Consider the following 22922-nt stretch of genomic DNA (forward strand, 5'->3'; position numbering starts at 1 on the left):
TGTAGGTTATTGTCTTTATTGTGATAAGTATTAATTCTGTGTTACAAGATCACTAAGGAGTAGTTAGGGTTAATTAAAAATTAACCCGTTAGGAACAGAGCTGTAATTCCTTTATTAATTAAGTTCCCCAAGAAGCGTTCTAAATTATCACACGTTACTGAACGAGTAGTAAGGGTTAATTATAAATTAACCAGTTAGGAATGGTGTTGTAATTCCTTTATTAATTAACTTCTCCTGTAAGCGTTTCTCAATTATCACACGTGCGGGTGTGGTGTAACGGTGAAGTGATTCGCATATTGTGTAACTAGACACCCAGAGATTAACTAATTAAGTGATCAGTTCTGGGTTGTTATTATTGTTGTTATTAATTTACTACTACGGCTGTACATTTGTCAGCGTAGATTAATACAGATTCCATAGTGTATTGTGTTTTTGTTGTGTTTTCTAGAGAAATAACGTGCTATAATAATATATACTTATATAAGATCGTATCTCTGATCATACCTAGAGACGAGCCATACTAGGTTTAACAGCCTGTTACAGAGAGATCTAATAGATATATAGTTAGGAGAGATATTTTGATAATCGTGTTTTATTCAGTTACGGGAATTATAGAATCCCCGTGACAGGAGTAGAAAATTGGGGGCTCGTCCGGGATCTGAAACGGGACATGCATATTTAAAAAAGTATTGTTTGTAAATGGGGGCTTTATAAATTAATTTTACAAATTAAACAGAAGTAGCACGTTGTTCACTAGAAAATTAATTAATAATAAGTGCGTCATATCTAAACATGGATAAGAATTTGCTGGATAGGCCTACGCTCAGTGTAGTGGAGATTAAGCGAGCACGTAAGGCCGAGTTAGTTGAAATCGCGGGTGAGCGAGAAATTGATTTAACATCAGCTAAAACCTTAGGTGATATAAAGACAATTATTATCCAGGAAGTTTTTGGTGATAGGCCTGCTATGGAAGACAGTGAGATTGTTCCAGAGATAGAGATAAATGATTTAAGTGTGGAACAACAATTAGCTTTTAAAAAGCTTGAGTACGAAAGAGAGGAACGTGCATTAGATAGAGAGAGAGAAGAGAGAGATAGAGAGAGGGATAGAGAGAGAGAGAGAGAAAAAGAAGGTAGAGATAGAGAAGATAGAGAGAGGGATAGAGAAAGGGAGAGAGAGAGAAGAGAGGGATAGAGAGAGAGAGAGAGAAAGAGAAGATAGGGATAGAGAGAAAGAAGATAGGAATAGAGAATTCCAGTTAGAAAAATTAAAAGTGGAACATGAGTTAAAGTTGAATACAGAAGAAGTCAGACGTGAGGCAGGAAATGGTTTTAACATGTCGGAGGCTTATAGATCAGTGCCTGTATTTGACGATCAGGAGATAGATATGTTCTTCCAACTTTTTGAACGGGCCGCTAAGCAGCTAAACTGGCCGGAGTCTAAGTGGACATTGTTAGCCGTGTCTAAGTTTAAGGGGAAGGCTAGTATAGCTTATAATTCAATGAGTGATGAGCGAGCAAGTCAGTACGACTTAGTTAAGGCTGCAGTGTTGAGGGCTTATGAATTACGACCTGAGGATTATCGTTTACGGTATAGCGAGTTGAGAAAAACGCAGGGTCAGTCTTATAGTGAGTTTGTGGCTAAGAAGGCAGGGATGTTTGATAAATGGGTGGTGTCTCATCAGGTAGAGTCATATACCAAGTTACGGGAGTTGTTGATCTTACAGGACATTAAAAATGGATTACCAGTTAGCTTATGTATTCATTTAGAGGATCGTGATGTCAAAAAGATACAGGAGGCAGGTATAGTGGCAGATGATTACGTGTTAATACACAAAGCTCAGGCAGTACAGGGTAGCTCTTTACAACAGGGTGATAAGAAGAAATTTCAGCCAGGTTTTTCTCGGGAAAGTAACTATCGGGGAGAGTCATCTAGTTGGTCAGCTAGTCAGGCAAGGTATGCACCTGGTGGGCAAAGTAAGGATAGACCTGCATTATCAGCCAATGCACGAAATTTTCGTCCACAGTGCAGTTACTGTAAAAAGGATAACCATCTTATCGGAGACTGTTTTAAAAGGAAACGCGATAATGCGCAAGTGGTCGGTTTAGTGAGGTCAGCTCCGTTAGCGAGAGAGTTAATGGTTAGTCCCATGGCAGAGAAAGTAAACCCGTATGTGTCCACTGGTATGGTTTGTGATGTGAAACAAGAGTTGTGTCCTAAGGCAATATCAATCTATAGAGATACCGGGTGTAGTCAGAGTCTGATAACGCAAGAGTGTTTAGCTGGTATTGAAAATTCAGACATAGGACGTAGTTTGGTTTTAACCTCGGTTACTGGAGAAAAAATGGTTGTCAGGTTACATAAGGTTTTCTTGTGTTCGAAGTTTGTGACGGGACCAGTCGTTATGGGTGTTGTGAAGGACTTGCCTGTTGAAAACATAGGAGTTTTGTTGGGAAATGATTTGACTAGTCAGTGTTGTCAGCCGAAATGTGACCAACTGTTAATTAAAGACAGCACGTTACCAATAGAAGAGTGTGAGGTTGATGAGATTAAATATCCTGCTTGTGTAATGACCAGGGATATGACCAGTAGGTTAGCACAAGACGCAGAGGATATTTGTGATTTGTCTGATACGTGTGTGAGCCATGAACTTGGAGTGGATGAGGTTATCAGTAAAATTGTAGACAAGTCAACTGAGGAATTAAATGTGGTGGAACCTGTTGATCTCCCGCAGAGGGGAATTGAACCAGTTGTGTTTGATAGAGGGGACTTACCTTGTATTAGACAAGAGTTAGTACTAGAGCAGGGGGCTGATCCAAATTTGTTGGCAGTTCGCACTACCTTGTTAACTGTGGACAAGGGAGCATTAATAAATAAGAGAGTTAGAAATCGGAGGTTGCCGGCGACCCGAACTAGCTATGACGCAACTGAGCCATGCTCAGAGCAAAATAAAATCAGTGTTTGATAGGAAGGCTAAGAGTCGGGAATTTAAACCAGGGGATAAGGTGCTGCTGTACCTTCCCATTAAACGGGGTTCTGTGCAGAATAGGTATTTCGGGCCCTATGTTGTGCACAAACGGGTTAATGAGACAGGGTATGTGATAAACACTCCTGATAGGGTTAGGAAAAGTAGGTATTGTCACATCAATTTGCTAAAAGGTTATTTTGACAGACTGCCGATAGTTCCAGAGGGACCGGTCCAAATTGAGAGACACTCAATTTCCGGTGATGACGTCAAGACTGCAGAGGTCAAGTTGGCCAACGGCCAGATTCTAGCAGACTTGAACCCCCAGCGAGCAAAGCTGACTACATTGATACAAGACAATGTTTCCATTTGTCAGGACCTTCCAACGGTTACCGACACCTTAAGCCAAGATGTGCGCTTGGAACCCAACGCTACACAGATTCGACAGCATGCCTATCGGAGAAAACCTGGAAAACGTGCGACGCTGAAGAGGAAGAACACGAAGTTCCATTGGTCAGGTGAATGCGAGAAGTCATTCAACCGGCTCAAGCAGAGGCGCTACTCGTCTCCCGTGATGGCAGCACCAGACTACCGAGTGCCTTTCAAGCTAGCTATGGGTGCCAGTGACGTGGGTGCTGGAGCTGTGCTGTTCCCAGAAGATGAAGACGGACTGGACCATCCTAATGAAAGCCTCCAACCAGAGAGTTTTGAGGTGGAGTCTTCTTCTGCAAGAATACCCAATTACCATTGAACATATCAAGGGCACATCCAATGTAATCGCTGATGCCCTGTCCCGAAGTTGAACGTTATGATAATGTGTTGACATTCTTTATTTCTGTTTTGTTTATATATATTTTATTTGTATACCAGGGACTCAGAGACTCAGTGTGATTACTGGTAGTCACCTTATTATTACATGTGTTATAAATGCCCGTATGCGTCGGTTAACGCACCTTTTTGTTTTAATGTAGTATATTTCCCTATTCCTAGAGTAGAGGAAATATCCTTTTTGAGGTGGGGGTGTGTCACGGTACATGCTCTTAATTTGTTTTCGCCTGTGGCGATTTTAATTGTGTTAGAGGGCCGTGTGCAGTTTATTGCCCGTAGCCCAGGTGGACAACTTGTTACGTAATACTTTGCGCGATCTGGCTTTCCAATATGCACTTAGTCCCGCTGTGGAGGCCATGTGGCGAGTAGTTACGTAATACCTCTGCGAGTGCGGGTTTTACAACCGCGTTGTGGCGACGATGGCGTCAGTAGTCTGACAATCAGAGAGAAAATACCGAGGTAGAATATGAGATGATACGTGAGGTGCCGCTTTGTTCTCCCCCAGGCCAATTCTGATTTTAGAATAAATAGCTAGAATTTAGAGAGATCTAGGAGAACGATTAGGAAGGCTCCGGAGGAACGTTAGTCCGTTTGGACTTTGGTAAATATCATTTCTGCTCTGTGTATAACCTTGATGTGATTGATGTGACTTAAATATTTTAATACTGTATTATACCAATATTCTTTAGACAGTGTCTTCGGTCATCTGACGAAGTAAATCGTAGACTTATTGTTCTAACATTATATGAGTATTTGGTCATGTAAAGCTTAGCCAGTCATCCTAGAAGACCCTGGGTACACTGTAGGTTATTGTCTTTATTGTGATAAGTATTAATTCTGTGTTACAAGATCACTAAGGAGTAGTTAGGGTTAATTAAAAATTAACCCGTTAGGAACAGAGCTGTAATTCCTTTATTAATTAAGTTCCCCAAGAAGCGTTCTAAATTATCACACGTTACTGAACGAGTAGTAAGGGTTAATTATAAATTAACCAGTTAGGAATGGTGTTGTAATTCCTTTATTAATTAACTTCTCCTGTAAGCGTTTCTCAATTATCACACGTGCGGGTGTGGTGTAACGGTGAAGTGATTCGCATATTGTGTAACTAGACACCCAGAGATTAACTAATTAAGTGATCAGTTCTGGGTTGTTATTATTGTTGTTATTAATTTACTACTACGGCTGTACATTTGTCAGCGTAGATTAATACAGATTCCATAGTGTATTGTGTTTTTGTTGTGTTTTCTAGAGAAATAACGTGCTATAATAATATATACTTATATAAGATCGTATCTCTGATCATACCTAGAGACGAGCCATACTAGGTTTAACAGCCTGTTACAGAGAGATCTAATAGATATATAGTTAGGAGAGATATTTTGATAATCGTGTTTTATTCAGTTACGGGAATTATAGAATCCCCTTGACAACAAGTTTTGTCTTGCTTTTACAAAATACTAGTCCATTACCGAAAGTGGCTGTGGCGACAGTGTCAACTTTTGGAAGTTTAACTTTAAAGTTTCTCACAAACTATAAGCCCTGGATCACTGACACTTGGTTTATAGTGGCACCTATGGGTGTTCATCACATGATATGAAAAGAATTAAAAATTAATGAATGAAACTTTGTTTATTATTAAACCTTTATATTTATTTTGTTAAATATTTATGTAAATTTCTTTTGGTGGTTTTTTTTCCAGATTTTATTACGTTCTAAACAGTATGAGCATTTTTGGTGGAAGTACTTCATTTGGACAGCCAAGTTCGACAATGTTTGGTAGCACCACAGTTAGCAGCAACTATAACCCAATGAAAGATATAGAGGTATGGTCTCTGACAAAAATAGAAATTCATGTATCACTTAGATAGCAGTGTTGTAAAGTTTCATTCATTTGAACATCATAATTTTTTTGCTCACTGTGGGAGAATTGGTACAATGTTTGAAAATCAATATACATTTTCAAGTGTTTCATTATGATATATCGGTATGTAGGTTAGGTCATTGAAATATGTAACTTGACAATACATGTATTAATTTTTAATTTGAAGTTTGTTTTGTTTAACAACACCACTAGAGCACATCAACTATTGGATTTCAAATATTTGGTAATTTTGAGTCTTAGGAATCCTGCTACATTTTCCCATTAGTAGCAAGGGATATTTTATGTGCACCATTTCACAGACAGGATAGCACATATCACAGCCTTTGATATACTAGTTGTGGTTCACTGGCTGGAACAAGAAATAGCCCAATTGGTCCACCGATGGGGATCGATTCTAGACTGGCCGCACACCATGCTACAAGTTGTCCTTAATTTTTAATTTACTGAGTAATTGAAAAAAATTCTCTTTTTAGGTTGCTTCACCACCAGACGACAGTGTGAGCTGTCTCAAATTCAGTCCAGGCACCTTACCGTCTACATTTCTGGTGGCAGGTAGCTGGGACAATAATGTGAGTACAGTACACAAATAAGCTCTCAATTAATTTTTATAGTTTGTCACCCCTGTGAACTTTCTACTTGCCCCTTTCTCTTTAATGGGTATTGGTAGCAGTAAGCTTTTGTGTGCATTATTTGTCAATCCATCCATGCATTTGAATAATTTTTTTTTATATGGTGTATATTATTTGTATACAATGGAAATTTAAAAATCTTGTAACTTAATAATACAAAAACACAACAATAACAGGTTTTTAACCCGTAGAGTGCTGCAGACGTGTATACACGTTCTAGGTCAAGTATTATGACGTCACATGGAACCGTCGTTATAGCGTCACTATGGTTTGACTGTTTTTTTTTTTTTTTACATATGAAAACATTAATGGATAATAGGTGCATAAAATCCTCAAAGATATAGACAACTGACAGCTGAGAATGGGTGTTTATTGCAAATTAAAAATAAAATAAAGATGTGTTTGTTTTTAATCTATGATGTTGCAGTTTTTATTCGTCAGTGTAGGCCTACCCACATGCTACAACGAACTGTATTATACACTGCTATATCACCAGAATTACAAGAACAGTGTAGTTTCACTTCAAAATATTACTAAAGCGTAGTTATATGGAACACGTTTTACGATAACAACCTGACTACATCTGTTACCCAAAAGGCCATTCACGCCATTTTCGACAGCTGATCACGTGACGTCATTGTTTCCCCTTTCCCATTCAATTTTTAAAAAAATGATTTGTTGATGTTATATTAGATGTTATAAAACAGTTGATATTTATTACAAAAATGGATCATTTGACAGCACAAATACCACTTCTTTTTATCACGAAAGATATCAGTAGCACTAACGTATCAACGACTATCAGTGTTGTTTTGGGGGATTTGGGTTTTTTCTTCTTTCCTTCATTTTAAATTTTTGTTTGTTTTTGTTTGGATGTACATTAAATCACTAAGTTATTATTGTTGTACTTCATAAAAAATCACTAAACTTTATGGTACGGTAATGCAGTGTAATTTTGCATGTGATTTACAGGCCTATATAGCTATTCACAAAGATGAATTGCCTAAACAAAAATAAATAATAAGAATAATTTTTTTTGTTGCACTAATAAAGGTGAACTGCATTTACGCTCAGTACTGTTTCTCTCCCCAACTCCCATCAAATCACATTTACATTAAACGAAACTACCGGTAAGTTATGTATTCTCACAAGTTCAGGAAGGCCGATAGGATCGCAGAGGGGATTGCTTTGAACTTCCTCAATTTAGGAACCAATCACAAAATCCGAACATATAATTATGGAGCGGCAAGGCGCTGCATTTGCATTAGTCCAGTAGATGTGGTTATACTTGTATGCAGGCATTTTAACGGGGGGGGGGGGGGGGGGGGGGGGGGGGTTCTTACTCAGACGAGCGCAGTTTTATGGGGTCATGCTCCGGAAAATATATTGGGGGGGAGGAAGAGAAAATTTCCTTGAATACAGAGGGGTTCCACCCTGAAACCCTAACTTGCACGCGCGCCTGAACCGATACAAAGTTTCGTTATTATATTTTGATAAAGATTTAAAGAGATTTGAGAAAAGAATAAAGATTTTTGGAAATAATCCTCTAATGTGGAATAAAATTTTCTGTTCGATTTATTTTTATATTCTTCAAATGAATCCATCGCATTGACATCGCTAACTGATAAAAGTAGTTTTGTTTTCATAAAGGCGGTCAAAATAATATTTAACACCCAAGATAAATTATTTTAATGGTGAACACTAGATTAAAATAAAACTGACATCGAAAACATTTAGTTTCCATGGTTTCGGGCTTCCCGACCGACAGTTAAATGGAGAATCACGTGACAAAGAAGTCTGACCTGGATATGCAAATTAGGTGTATCCTGTTTCAATACAGTCTGTTGTATCGTAGTTTTTAGTAATAGGCCTACATTGTTGGATATAATATATTTTTGGTAGAAGAATACAACTTTTTGTTTTGATTTAACCATTTTCGTTAACACATATCATCTGGGATCTTCGGCAACATATTCAATGCGATATTTTCTGTGCGAGTTTAAACAGACGATCTTATTTTTCCAAAAGGTGTGCATATGGTGCGTATTTTTTTCTTCACATTATTATTATTTATTTAAAAAAAATTATTCTGATAACGTCTTTGTAAGTTAAAAGTAGTTATTACAGTCGTTGTAAATTAAGTGAAAATATTAATTAAAATGCGCAACTTCCTATTTTTGAAGTAATCTCCGTGCTCATTATGTAACGTCATGTGTCGAACAGCACGTGCGTGTTTGCACACAGTTAATAGTTCTGCTCAGCGACCATTAAATTGCTAGCTCGAGTTACCTCCAGCCCTCCGCTTATTGATATGTAGGGGAACTACATATCAATATCAATAAGGGGAGGACTGGAGGTGACTCAAGCTATTAGATTATGTGTCGATCTGGTCAAAAATTTACATTTACCGACCAGCGATATTACTTTATTATTTACTAATAGGGCCATTCGTTGTTCAACACATTTTACCTGGCACAGCGGAATCAAGTAGACATTGTGGTGGGGGGGGGGGGGGGGGACAACAGATGGAGGGTGAAAATAATTTGTTTAGGTGGTTCTCAGGGTATATTCCCTCGTAAACGTTTAAAAACTAGATGACCTAAAATGCAATTTCCTGCATTCTACAAATAAATTTCATCTTTGCCTTAAGATTTACTACAATATTATCTTTGATTCAGAATTGTGGTGCTGGTGGGGGGGGGGGGGGGGGAACTAGAGCCCTGTCTCCACCGTGCCTGTTTACGTAACGCTCTCAAGGAGATGGGGAATCGTGGGATGCGTTTGTATACCGCTTTTGACTGAAATATATTACAAAAATATAACTTGAAAAGGGTTGCATGATAAAAAAAAATGTATCAGGTTACTACGTTTTGATATCAGTGTAACAGGTTAGCTGAAGGTCGCCTGTTACACTGTTATCTAATCTTCGCCAAATAACCACGTTATCAAAACGTAAAAACCTGATATTCTATATTTTATTGCGAGTGTGAGAGAGAGCGGGATATTAAAAATGCAAGATTTTGCATTATTTGTTGTTGACTTGCCACAAAGATCAACAAAAAGTGGGGTTTTTTTTACTCTGTGGCCTTAAAAGTTGTTCTAAAACTATTCTTTACATGAGGATTTTGTGGTGTTTGTTCTCAATGATTTTAACAGCAATACACAGAAATCTAATGTACATGTTTTACTGATAATGACTTAAAATCATTTAGCATGTGATAGTGGTATCTATGTTGAATGGTTTGTAAAAAAACTAATTTTTTGTTTTTATGTAAGTAACTTTGACCTTTGACCTAATGACCCAAACCCAATATGTGGCTATCTAGCACTACGGTCATGCAGCAGACAATTGAGGTCAGTTTGCTACATGGGGATGGGGGGGGGGGGGGGGGGGGGAGAGAGTGTACAACTATGTATGTATGTGTGTATAATTTTATAAAATTTAAGTTAAAAAAAAGGTTTAATTGGGGGCATGACTCTGTGCCCTCCACCCCCCGCTGGTTTGGTAGTGACACATTGAGCAAAATATGACCTTGCCCTTTGACCGGGTGACCCCCAAAAGCTAGATCGTTATGGATCAGTCTAATATAAACGTCATAAAGTAGAAGTTTAATGTTAGTTTGTTAAACAGTTTGTAGGAAATACATTGTCAATTTGTCTCCTTTTACTGTCACCTTGACCTTTGATCTTGTAACCCCGAAAGAAAGCAGAATATGGATCTGCTTAGCATAATGGCCATGATGTAGAAGTTTCAGGTCAATTTCTTGAACGGTTCCAAAAGAAATACATTGACAATTGATTCTTTCTATTCATTGTGACCTTGACGTTAAAAGCAAAATATAGATCAGTGTTGCATAGTAGAAGTTTTAGGTAAGATTGTTTAACAATTTTGTAAGAAGTTTTGTCAGAAATGCCCAACAATTGTTTCTTTTTTGTTAGAAATGCCCAACAATTGCCTCTTTTGTATGTGACCTTGACCTTTGACCTGATAATCTATGACCTACAAAGTAATTAGTTTGCCTAATTTAAGTTCATAAGATAGAAGTTTATAGTCAATTTCTTAAACAGTTCCATAATAAATACATTGACAATTGATTCTTTCTATTCATTGTGACCTTGACATTTGACCTGGTGACCCCAAAAGCAAAATATAGATCAGTGTTGCATAGTAGAAGTTTTAGGTCAGTTTGTTTAACAATTTCGTAAGACGTGTCAGAAATGCCCAACAATTGCTTCTTTTTTGTTAGAAATACTCAACAATTGCCTCTTTTGTATGTGACCTTGACCTTTGACCTGATAATCTATGACCTACAAAGTAATATGTGCATTAGGTAGTTTGCGTAGTTTGAAGTTCATAAGTTAGACGTTTAACGTCAATTAAGTAAACGGTTCCATAAGAAATATATTGACAATTGATTCTTTCTATTCATTGTGACCTTGACATTTGACCTGGTGACCCCAAAAGCAAAAATAGATCGGTGATGCATAGTAGAAGTTTTAGGTCGGTCTGTAACAATTTTTGTAAAAAATGCCCAACAGTTGCATCTTTTTTGTTAGAAATGCCCAATAATTGCCTCTCTTTTTTTAATGTGACCTTGACTGTTGACCTGATAATCTATGACCTACAAAGTTCATAAGTAAGATGTTTAAAGAAATTTCTTAAATGATTTAGTATGTAATCCAATAGAAACTACTGTTTTCATTATTAACTATGTACATGACCTTTGACCTCAGGACCTTAATATTAATTCTTGTTATATACGGGTTTGTTTAACAGACAGAGGATTATAATAACACTATTCAATGATTTTGGTAAAAGTAAACCTGCTTCAATTTCACCTTTTTGGCAGTTACCCAATTTGCAGTGGTTACCATGGTAACAGACTTTAAACATTATAAACATTATATTAATTTAAAGGACATTTAATAATCTTAAGGTGTGTTAAATTTGAAGAATAATTAACAAAAAATGTAGCAATAGTAACACTTTTAAAACTGTAGTTAAAGCTGAAAATTAGGATGAAACAAAACTGATAGTACTAATCATTTCATACCATTTTTTATCAAATAAAGGTGTTTTCTAGGGGGGAAAATCCATTAAAATCATAAATATAGTTAATAAATAAAGATATAGTCTTATATTACAAGAACTTTATTAACTTAAAAATGTTTTTTATTAAGTAGTATCAAAGAACAAATCTTTTGAACTTTGTACTTGTTGCCATGGTAACATAAATAAAATAATTTATTTTAAAATATTGTAGTAAAGTAGCCAGTCCATTATAGAATACATGTGTATATTTTCATTTCAATATGCCAAAAATTAAGAGAGATATCATTAAAAATGTATGATAGGTCAAATTCTTGATTTTTTTAAAAACAGTGCAGCCTGATAAGGGTTAAAATGTCTTTACTGTTGACAAATATGACAAAGACAATTTTTAATGACCTTCACGCCAAATAGTAATACAGTGACTGACAAACAAAGATAAAAACAGCTGAACTGTATTTTCATTATAGAAATACTACATAAATTAACTAAATAAATGAGAATAAGTTATAGACAAAAATTAGACAGTCACAAAAATGATGTGAATGAAACCTATGAATAAGTTAACCTTTTTGTTTCAGGTTCGGTGTTGGGAAGTTCAACAGAATGGTCAGACAATTCCTAAAGCCCAGCAGACACACACAGGACCTGTCCTGGACGTTGAATGGAGTGATGTAAGACACCGTTTCCATGTTTGTCTTTTCACATTTTCAGATGCAATGATTGTATCTGTCTAAAGTTTTAGATATAATGTTTGTATCAGAATTTAAACATGCATGCTAGACCAATGTTACCTGAAAATAGTGATCTTGTGTTCTGTTCTTTATATCTGGTTCTACGGCCCATGATTTTCACTTCTCCCTTGCTTAATTCCTATTGAATATGTGATGAATGACATTCGGTCATCTTTCAATCCTCAGAAAAGCTCAAAAGCTGTATACTATAACTTAGCCATTTACAAAAACCAAGTAATATTTAAATCAATAATGAACAAAATAATAACTGATCAGCTCTCTACTGAAATGATGGGTTGGGACAGGTTACCATTGATCATTATACTGTGAATGTTTATACTTTATGATGTATGGTTGGGATGCAGTTCACAGGGCTCGAAACAGCCAATGTCTCCTTTGGGCGACTTAAATATTAAAAAATAATGGCGTTAGTCACCCAAATAATATTATTTTGGTGATCTTCTTTAGAGCTATAACATATGAGCCACTATTAATATTTGAATTGAATATATTTATTCCACATCTTGCTCGTGGTTCGCTTACCTTAATTTGCCAACATCCATTATTATTTTTTGGGCCACCATATATTTTGGCGAGTTTTGAGCCCTGAGTTCAGTAGTAGAGTGAGTGGCTCACCTGGGGTATGATAGATCCTAGGATCGATTTCCCTTAGTGAACCTGGGGTTTCTTTTTCTTTATCTCAACTGTTGTTATAAAAAAACTAATCATGGTATTGGGTTCTCTTTGGCAAAGTGCATATAAGAGCATTGATTTAATTGATTATTCGTTGTTTCAGGATGGGACCAAAATTTTTACAGCATCATGTGACAAGACAGCTAAAATGTGGGACTTAAACAGTAATCAGTTTTTGCAGGTTGCTCAGGTATGTATATGATGAATGAATCTTTTTTTACTGTCTCACTGTAATGATATGCAAAACAAAAGAACAAGGATATTTTGCTGGCCTTGTATTTTATTTTGTTTTATTTTTGTTTAATTACATTACAGTTAATTGTTTGGGATGATGGGTGGACTGCAGTGTTTTGACTTTCCGATACTCAGACTTCGTAGGTTACTTTAAATTTTCTTAAAGTATCAGTTGATCACATGTTCATTATCCAAGAAGCCATGATCTCAAATATCAGTTTTAGTTCTCATTTTAAAGTCATTAATCCTGTGTTATAATCTGTCTCATCTAATTATTATAATTAATATTTTCAGCATGATGCTCCCATCCGCACTGTGCACTGGATAAAGGCTCCCAACTACAGCTGTCTCATGACTGGAAGCTGGGACAAGACACTCAAGGTACTTGACACTCGACACCCGGGGCTGTTTTAAAGGATGGAGAATTAACTAGTTTTATTACCCCAGTGTCTCATTAAAACATGTTTTAAACAAATATTCATTTTTTTTACATGAAAGCTAATTATTGGATATATTTTGTATGTAGAAGAAAAAGTTAATCTAAGGAAAGTTTTTAAAAATATTTTTTTAAACTTTTTTTTTACCAGTCTCGGTAGTTGGTTAAATTTTTTTCCTGACTCAATGATTACTTCAAGAATATAAAAATAGAGTTACCTATTACTGTTTAATACACCATAGATAGAGAGATCATATTGTATTAACATTTCTGTTCTTCGCATTGTTACATTGTGACAAACAAGGAATTAAATGACGTCATTTTGGTAAGTGATATCACCTTTCTTATAGTTGACATTTTACTTTTCCATGACACTTTAGCAAAAGAAGTTGCATTACCATGTATATATAAATAATGTAGTGCACAGAAATCATTAGAATACTGCACTGTACCGTTTATATTACAAATTGTGTGTTTTCGTCTACAAGTCAATCACTTTTGCTCATCATGTATGATTGAAAACACAGCTGTAATATAACTGGTCTCTTAAGAGTACTCGTTTAGTATCCCCTATTTTGTTAACATATTTGATTCTTTCAGTTCTGGGGACCGGCCTCGGTGGCGTCGTGGCAGGCCATCGGTCTACAGGCTGGTAGGTACTGGGTTCGGATCCCAGTCGAGGCATGGGATTTTTAATCCAGATACCGACTCCAAACCCTGAGTGAGTGCTCCGCAAGGCTCAATGGGTAGGTGTAAACCACTTGCACCGACCAGTGATCCATAACTGGTTCAACAAAGGCCATGGTTTGTGCTATCCTGCCTGTGGGAAACGCAAATAAAAGATCCCTTGCTGCCTGTCGTAAAAAGAGTAGCCTATGTGGCGACAGCGGGTTTCCTCTAAAAACAGTGTCAGAATGACCATATGTTTGACGTCCAATAGCCGATGATAAGATAAAAAATCAATGTGCTCTAGCGGCGTCGTTAAATAAAACAAACTTTACTTTCAGTTCTGGGATACCCGGTCATCTGCACCGATCATGAGCATTCAACTACCAGAGAGGTGTTACTGTGCTGATGTTGTAAGTTTTGATTTTCTGTTTATCAAAGTTACAATCACAGAATGTGTTCATTTTGTACTTTGACAAAGTGACATGATGTTATATTAATTTTTGAAATTATCACTTTTAAAACTTTGTCACTTTACCATCTTTAAATTGTGTTTTGCATGTTGTGATAGTGTGAGTCCTTTTTTTTCACTTTTTGAGCAAGTGTCACAATACAAGAGTAGGACAAATCCAGTAGCCTGACGTCCGGTACTAGTGCTTTTTAACACTGGGCTAGTGACAAATCCAGTAGCCTGACGTCCGGTACTAGTGCTTTTTAACACTGGGCTAGTGACAAATCCAGTAGCCTGACGTCCGGTACTAGTGCTTTTTAACACTGGGCTAGTGACAAATGTAAACCCAGAAGCCCGATGGACTACTGGGTTTAAAAAAAACACAAAATGTTTGATAAATAATATGAATAAATCAATTGATATATAATAATATTCTACTTCAGCTAGCTTTCTACAAAATGCATAACAAGTAATCTTTACATCATCAGTTACAACAATACACACGATATAGACTTTGTTTTCTTTTCACTTTCAAGTTTGAGGGACAGGAAATAAGGTTAATAAAATGTGTGTTTTGATTAGTTGTACAAGATTGGTAGTAAAATCTCACACATTAACAGGCCAGTATATAACTAAAGTCATGCTTTGTTTTATTTATCTATTGTTTTCTATTTTAATGCTTTGCTTCAATGAGATAGTGATGTTGACAATCGGGGAAAACAATATACTGTTATGATAACAGCTCAGAGCTGGCTAGGCCTGTTTAATGTGTGTAGCAGTTTGGATGTTTCACACCTGTACAAGATAATACTTTTTTGTCTGTCAATTAACGAGTTAGATCTTGCAAATATATTTGTTGATATCTGTCTGACATGGGATATATTGTCTTGTGGGCTATTTGAGCAACAGACATCACCGTTCCAGGGCCTGTGCTTATAAAACTGTTAAAGAGTCCAGACTCCATCTCTAATGACATCACACACATACAATTTGTATGGCGCTGTCACAGCATTAGTATCTCTGTTAGAGTCTAGAGTCCATCTCTAATGACATCACACACATACAATTTGTATGGCGCTGTCACAGCATTAGTATCTCTGTTAGAGACTAGAGTCCATCTCTAATGACATCACACACATACAATTTGTATGGCGCTGTCACAGCATTAGTATCTCTGTTAGAGACTAGAGTCCATCTCTAATGACATCACACACATACAATTTGTATGGCGCTGTCACAGCATTAGTATCTCTGTTAGTCTAGACTCTATCTCTAATGACATCACACACATACAATTTGTATGGCGCTGTCACAGCATTAGTATCTCTGTTAGAGACTAGAGTCCATCTCTAATGACATCACACACATACAATTTGTATGGCGCTGTCACAGCATTAGTATCTCTGTTAGAGACTAGAGTCCATCTCTAATGACATCACACACATACAATTTGTATGGCGCTGTCACAGCATTAGTATCTCTGTTAGAGACTAGAGTCCATCTCTAATGACATCACACACATACAATTTGTATGGCGCTGTCACAGCATTAGTATCTCTGTTAGAGTCCAGACTCCATCTCTAATGACATCACACACATACAATTTGTATGGCGCTGTCACAGCATTAGTATCTCTGTTAGAGTCTAGAGTCCATCTCTAATGACATCACACACATACAATTTGTATGGCGCTGTCACAGCATTAGTATCTCTGTTAGAGACTAGAGTCTATCTCTAATGACATCACACACATACAATTTGTATGGCGCTGTCACAGCATTAGTATCTCTGTTAGAGTCTAGACTCCATCTCTAATGACATCACACACATACAATTTGTATGGCGCTGTCACAGCATTAGTATCTCTGTTAGAGTCTCGAGTCCATCTCTAATGACATCACACACATACAATTTGTATGGCGCTGTCACAGCATTAGTAGCTCTGTTAGAGTCTAGAGTCCATCTCTAATGACATCACACACATACAATTTGTATGGCGCTGTCACAGCATTAGTATCTCTGTTAGAGTCTAGAGTCCATCTCTAATGACATCACACACATACAATTTGTATGGCGCTGTCACAGCATTAGTATCTCTGTTAGAGTCTAGAGTCCATCTCTAATGACATCACACACATACAATTTGTATGGCGCTGTCACAGCATTAGTATCTCTGTTAGAGACTAGAGTCCATCTCTAATGACATCACACACATACAATTTGTATGGCGCTGTCACAGCATTAGTATCTCTGTTAGAGACTAGAGTCCATCTCTAATGACATCACACACATACAATTTGTATGGCGCTGTCACAGCATTAGTATCTCTGTTAGAGTCTAGAGTCCATCTCTAATGACATCACACGCATACAATTTGTATGGCGCTGTCACAGCATTAGTATCTCTGTTAGAGACTAGAGTCCATCTCTAATGACATCACACGCATACAATTTGTATGGCGCTGTCACAGCATTAGTATCTCTGTTAGAGACTAGAGTCCATCTCTAATGACATCACACGCATACAATTTGTATGGCGCTGTCACAGCATTAGTATCTCTGTTAGAGTCTAGAGTCCATCTCTAATGACATCACACACATACAATTTGTATGGCGCTGTCACAGCATTAGTATCTCTGTTAGAGTCTAGAGTCCATCTCTAATGACATCACACACATACAATTTGTATGGCGCTGTCACAGCATTAGTATCTCTGTTAGAGTCTAGAGTCCATCTCTAATGACATCACACACATACAATTTGTATGGCGCTGTCACAGCATTAGTATCTCTGTTAGAGTCTAGAGTCCATCTCTAATGACATCACACACATACAATTTGTATGGCGCTGTCACAGCATTAGTATCTCTGTTAGAGTCTAGAGTCCATCTCTAATGACATCACACACATACAATTTGTATGGCGCTGTCACAGCATTAGTATCTCTGTTAGAGTCTAGAGTCTATCTCTAATGACATCACACACATACAATTTGTATGGCGCTGTCACAGCATTAGTATCTCTGTTAGAGTCTAGAGTCTAGACTCTAAATGTTTTATAAGCACCAGGCCTGATGACAATAACTACTGAATACACTGAACAAAGATCATGCTTTACCATTTTACTCACCCATATACTGTACATTTAATTCTTTTGTGTCAGGGTGGTTAGAGAGAGAGAGATGAGTTTGTTAAATTACTTACCACCCACCCTGGCAAAAGTGAAAACGGAACAATGATTTAAATTAGCATCAAACTTGACAAAATTAGGCTGAAAATTAGGTAGTTTTTCCATGGGGGGTTGAGTTAAACTTTATTCACCTCTACAGGTCGAGATAAATATTAATAATGAATAAAAATTAAAAAAAGATACACATGTATGTACAAAGAAAAAAATAATAAATATGGTCAGCCCTTTTTTCTAGTACTATAGGGGTTGGGTTCCTGAAAACATATCGTTTTTCAGCCTAATATTATTGTAATTGATCCGAAATTTGGACTAGTGACTTTAAAAAAAAAAAATGCCGTACCCTGACAGTAACCCTATGTTAGATGTGCTGCAGTGGTGCTAAATAAATATTGTGTTAGTATTATTCTTGACATTTCAAAATAGGTGAATAATTTACTTTGTGTTGTGTGTTGAATTAAAGATTGTTTTTTTTTTTTTTTTTTTTTTTTTTTTTTAACAGAAATACCCAATGGCTGTTGTGGGCACGGCTGGCCGAGGTTTGATTATCTATCAGTTGGAGAATCAGCCACAAGAGTTCAAGAGAACAGAGTCACCACTCAAGTACCAGGTTTGTTGTTTTGTGTTGCTGAAAATACAACAAATAATAATATCTTTCGTAGCAGTTTGTAACCATTTAGATTGGCCTCATTCTTGTTTTAGGGGTGGGACATAGCCCAGTGGTAAAGCATTCGCTTGATGTGCAGTCGGTTTGGGATTGATCCCTGTCAGTGGGCCCATTGGGCTATTTCTTGCTCCAGCCAGTGCATCACAACTGGTATATCAAAGGCTGTGGTATGTGTTATCATGTTTGTGGGATGGTGCATATAAAAGATCCCTTGCTGCTAATCGAAAAGAGTAGCCCATGAAGTGGCAACAGCTGGTTTCCTTCCTTCAATATCTGTGTGGTCCTTAACTATATGTCCAACGCCATATAACCCTAAATAAAATGTGTTGAGTGTGTCATTAAATAAACCATTTCCTTCCTATTCTTGTTTTGTTTTGGGTTTTTTCCTCTTCTTTTTTTTTACTTCTTTTTTTTTTCTTCTTTTTTTTGGTAAGTTCCACTGAGGAACTGACACCAATAGGTCCTTCTTTTATCAGTCTTTTGTTTTTCTAAAAGTCTTTTTTTCTAGAGTTTCATTAGATCGTTTTGTATTACTAAAGAATGTGGTTATCCAATTTCTGCAAAATCAAAGTTACATACACATGCATATGGAACTATATTCATTAGTTTAATTTTTTTTATTGTACATTATTTGTCGTTTCAGCATCGTTGTGTTAGCATTTTCTTGGATAAGAAGACAAATTTGCCAACAGGATTTGCTCTAGGAAGCATTGAAGGTCGTGTTGCAATTCATTATGTAAATCCAGCGAATCCAAAAGACAACTTCACATTTAAATGTCACAGATCCAATGGAACTCCCAGTGCAATGCAGGATATTTATGCTGTAAGAAAAGCAATATTATATTTGATTAAATTACTGACGTACTATGAGTGTTATTAAATTACTGACATACTATGAGTGTTATATAATTACTGACATTTAGTCAGGTATGTTTGATATTTTGATATTTTGTTTTTATGGACTTATGTAATAACTGTTTTATTCTTCTAAATGAAATACTGTAAATCATGACGATCTTACAAACAACAAAGTATCATGAAAATTGCAAACTATGTCTTTAGACATTTGTCTGTCTTTAGGCAGTTGTCTAATACAGGAACCAATCCACCAGCCATAAATGGAGGAGGAGTGAATAAGTAATTTTTAATGTCTTCAACTAATAGCTAATACTTTACTATGTAAACCATATTGACATTGCAGTACTTTGGGATACTGTTAGAATCTCCCAGTGCTTTCATGACACAATGTTCAAACTAATCCTGCAGTAGAAAATGGTGGTGAATGATAGGTGTGTGGCATACATGACCACAATAAACCAGCTCATGTCACAGCTGACGAGTCATGTACTGGAATGTAGACTTAGACAGAACACTAAGTGGAAAAGTAGGATTTGTCAGAGGGAGATAAGCAAAAGATAGACATCAAGGAAGAAAATGGTATTGAGGTAATACATGATAAAAAATAAAACCGAAAATTATTTATACCTTCTGTGGTTTCCATCCCTATGCTGTATACACATGCATTCACCTTGTTTTGTTTCTTCAGGTGAATGACATATCGTTTCACCCTGTTCACGGAACCTTATCCACAGTTGGTTCTGATGGTAGGTTCAGCTTCTGGGATAAAGATGCTCGCACAAAATTGAAGACCTCTGAACCATGTGATCAACCAATAACCACATGCAACTTCAATGCACAGGGAAACATCTTTGCATACGCTTCAAGTTATGACTGGTCTAAGGTAAAGTCATTTATAATCATGGCATTGGTATTTTGAATTTTTTTTTAGGTTATCTAGAGATAGACCAATCCAGTATTTTTTGTTGTTGTAATACTTGGTTTATTATTTTACATTAAAAACCTGTTCAGAGACCCTGTTTTGTCCATTACACATTTATAATAAATTTAAACAGAGTTCACTGACCTAAATTGTGGTTAAACTTGTTAGTACTTCTTTAATATAACATATAGGTGATTCATAAAAACACATCCCACTTTTTGAAGTGGAATAGCAAAAAAAAGTAACAGAATATTGAAATATTGCATAAATCAGTATTACATTATCTATTGATGGTAAAAGTTTTAATTTGATAAATAGCTTAGCTTTAGATATTTGTTTTTGCCAATAGACCATCGTTTTGAGTACACACAGTATATTTTGATTAGTATTTTTGACGTTTTGAATCATGCACAGTTTTTAAAGTTTTACCAAAATTGGACAATGTATGTAACAAACTGGTTTTGTGAAGAATTTTGGTGTTTTGTGTGGCACACTTTTTTTGCTGTTCAACTTCAAAATGGGGGCAGGTATTGTGAAAAACAAATTAGATTAAATACATTCTTTCTGTTTTATAGGATTTCTTTATAAATGTAATAAATAAGACAATGTCCTCTGAGTGGATTTGAACTGGAACACTACAAGAATTCAACACTCTTCTGTCCGTAGAAGCACTTTATTGGAACTTTTATACTATGTTGATCTGCACCTTTGCTTTTTAAGTTTATCACCATTTATCTTTACCCAATAGCTGATGGGGTTTTTTTTGTGCTGGGGTGTCATTAAATCTGCAGTTCAACTCTAAATACAAACTTTTTATTAAATTCCTGGTAGGATGAAATTTCTTGACCACTAAATTTAAGCTTTTTTAACTTGTTTTATATTTTGAACATAGGGCCATGAAGGATACGACCCACAGAAGATGAAACCTCACATCTTCCTCCGATCCTGTTTTGATGAACTCAAACCAAGCACAAAGAGAAGTTAACGCTATGTTGCAAGTATTCACTGATGTTATGCCAGGCAGAGCCGATTCATGAACTAACAGGACTGTTAGATCGAGTCGATGTTGATGACCAGTCTGTCTTGGTGTTTAACACCATTATCCTTCCTTTTCGCAACCTGTCAATATATCTTTATTGTTGTAAATGAAAACAACCTTATTAATAGAGAAACAGATATTAAAATTTTGCGAATTTAATCATCTGTATAGTGTTTCCTGATTTTTGGCTGTTTGTCCAAACGTTTGCCTTATTCTTGGTCCAGAAATTAAGGTATGGTTTGAGCCGATACTTTGCATACCTTCTGATAAGAGATTGCCAATTTATAGGACGAATATCAGTACCGGACCACCAATATTCAATAGTGTGAAATGTTAAAAACCATCTGAACTGTGAAAATGATTTATTTGTTGTGGATATTCTTTACTGTGAAGATTTATTGGAACCATGACTGAAGACTTGGGTGGATGTTATTGTTTGTCATAATGACAAGTTGGATTGACAGTACAATGTGCTGAGATATGTTGATGAATTTTTTATGTCAACAAACTTTTTCCGTAGCACAAATGATTTGTAATATTATGAACAAGCTTGTTCCTAGGGAAGGAATAAAGTAGTGTACATGTTTGAAGAGGTTATAATACAGAAACTGGTGTGTATGTGGTATTTGCTAATGTTTTCCACACACACATCCATATTGTGTATTGTCATGATCCACAACATGTAAAAATATGATATTGCTTTTCTTTTCTTTTTTCTTTCTTTTTTACATGACTACCTATATACTTGGACAACAGATGTTTTGGTGACATTTGGTTTGTTGGGTGTTTTAATAATTAGTCATTTATTTGACACTTGAGTAAAAAGAAGACTGATTATTAAATTATAAATGTATATGATATATTCAAAACTCCACAAGGAATTGTAAAGATTACATTTTGTTGTATACTTTAAGATACCAGAGATAAAAGTTTTTCATATTTATCCAGAATTTTGGATTTTTAATCAGCTGTACGGTGTTTCTGGATTTTCTGCTATTTGTCAAAAAAATCCATATTCTCAATCCAAGACTTAAGCTATTATTTTGGCTGATGCATTGCATACATTCTGAAGAGGGGGCTGCCATTTTAAACCATCGTGCAATGCTAACTTGGGGCTAATCTTGGTACCCAAGCAGTGTTAAAATGTCCAGATTTTAAAATATATTTGTAACCCACTTTCATCTCTAGATGAAAACTAGCAACAGTTTAGTAAAATTGGAGACCCTACGACCTCATTGACCTAGATCCCCAAGTTATAAAGGACTTAAAAGCTGCTGATCCTACTTTTTGACAGTGTCGAATATTTTGACCTATTACAGGGTTTTTCACCATCAACTTACACATTACCTACAAATTTTTTTCTGGTCATCCTGGTTCATTTTCAAAATTAATTTTATGTAAAATAGAAAACTATTGTCGGGTCCATGGCTTCAAGATATTTAATATAAAATGCGTTTTGTTTCGGGAGTTCTTTGCAGCTCTCAGCAGGTTTATTTTGGAATGGCTGTTCATTGTTGCAGGGATAATATAAACAAATGTGTTATTTGGGATTACCCTCATTCAAAATTTTATGTCGAAATTACTTCTTTTTTTAAAAAATATTATTAAATAGTCCAATCCTCTCTTCTTTCTTTTCTTTATTTTTGGACTGTACTTCTAAAATGCTCCAAATTATATAAATATT

The 22922-nt window shown here is 36.1% G+C and overlaps 1 protein-coding gene across 1 annotated transcript in view; it reads left to right on the top strand.

Moving 5' to 3' along the window:
• The window catches only part of LOC121376144 (mRNA export factor-like), a 38920-nt gene extending 15999 nt beyond the window's left edge, over positions 1–22921 (top strand). Inside the window, exons 2-11 of the mRNA XM_041503949.1 lie at positions 5493–5616; positions 6149–6244; positions 11936–12028; positions 12885–12971; positions 13310–13396; positions 14459–14530; positions 18255–18362; positions 19063–19242; positions 19966–20160; positions 21092–22921. Coding sequence (XP_041359883.1) covers positions 5515–5616; positions 6149–6244; positions 11936–12028; positions 12885–12971; positions 13310–13396; positions 14459–14530; positions 18255–18362; positions 19063–19242; positions 19966–20160; positions 21092–21184 — 1113 coding nt within the window. The 5' untranslated portion in view covers positions 5493–5514 and the 3' untranslated portion in view covers positions 21185–22921. The remainder of the gene's footprint in view (positions 1–5492; positions 5617–6148; positions 6245–11935; positions 12029–12884; positions 12972–13309; positions 13397–14458; positions 14531–18254; positions 18363–19062; positions 19243–19965; positions 20161–21091) is intronic.
• The last annotated feature ends 1 nt before the right edge of the window (position 22922 follows it).

This window comes from Gigantopelta aegis, chromosome 6 (genome assembly GCF_016097555.1).
Source record: "Gigantopelta aegis isolate Gae_Host chromosome 6, Gae_host_genome, whole genome shotgun sequence".
NCBI classification, from domain to species: Eukaryota; Metazoa; Mollusca; class Gastropoda; order Neomphalida; family Peltospiridae; genus Gigantopelta; species Gigantopelta aegis.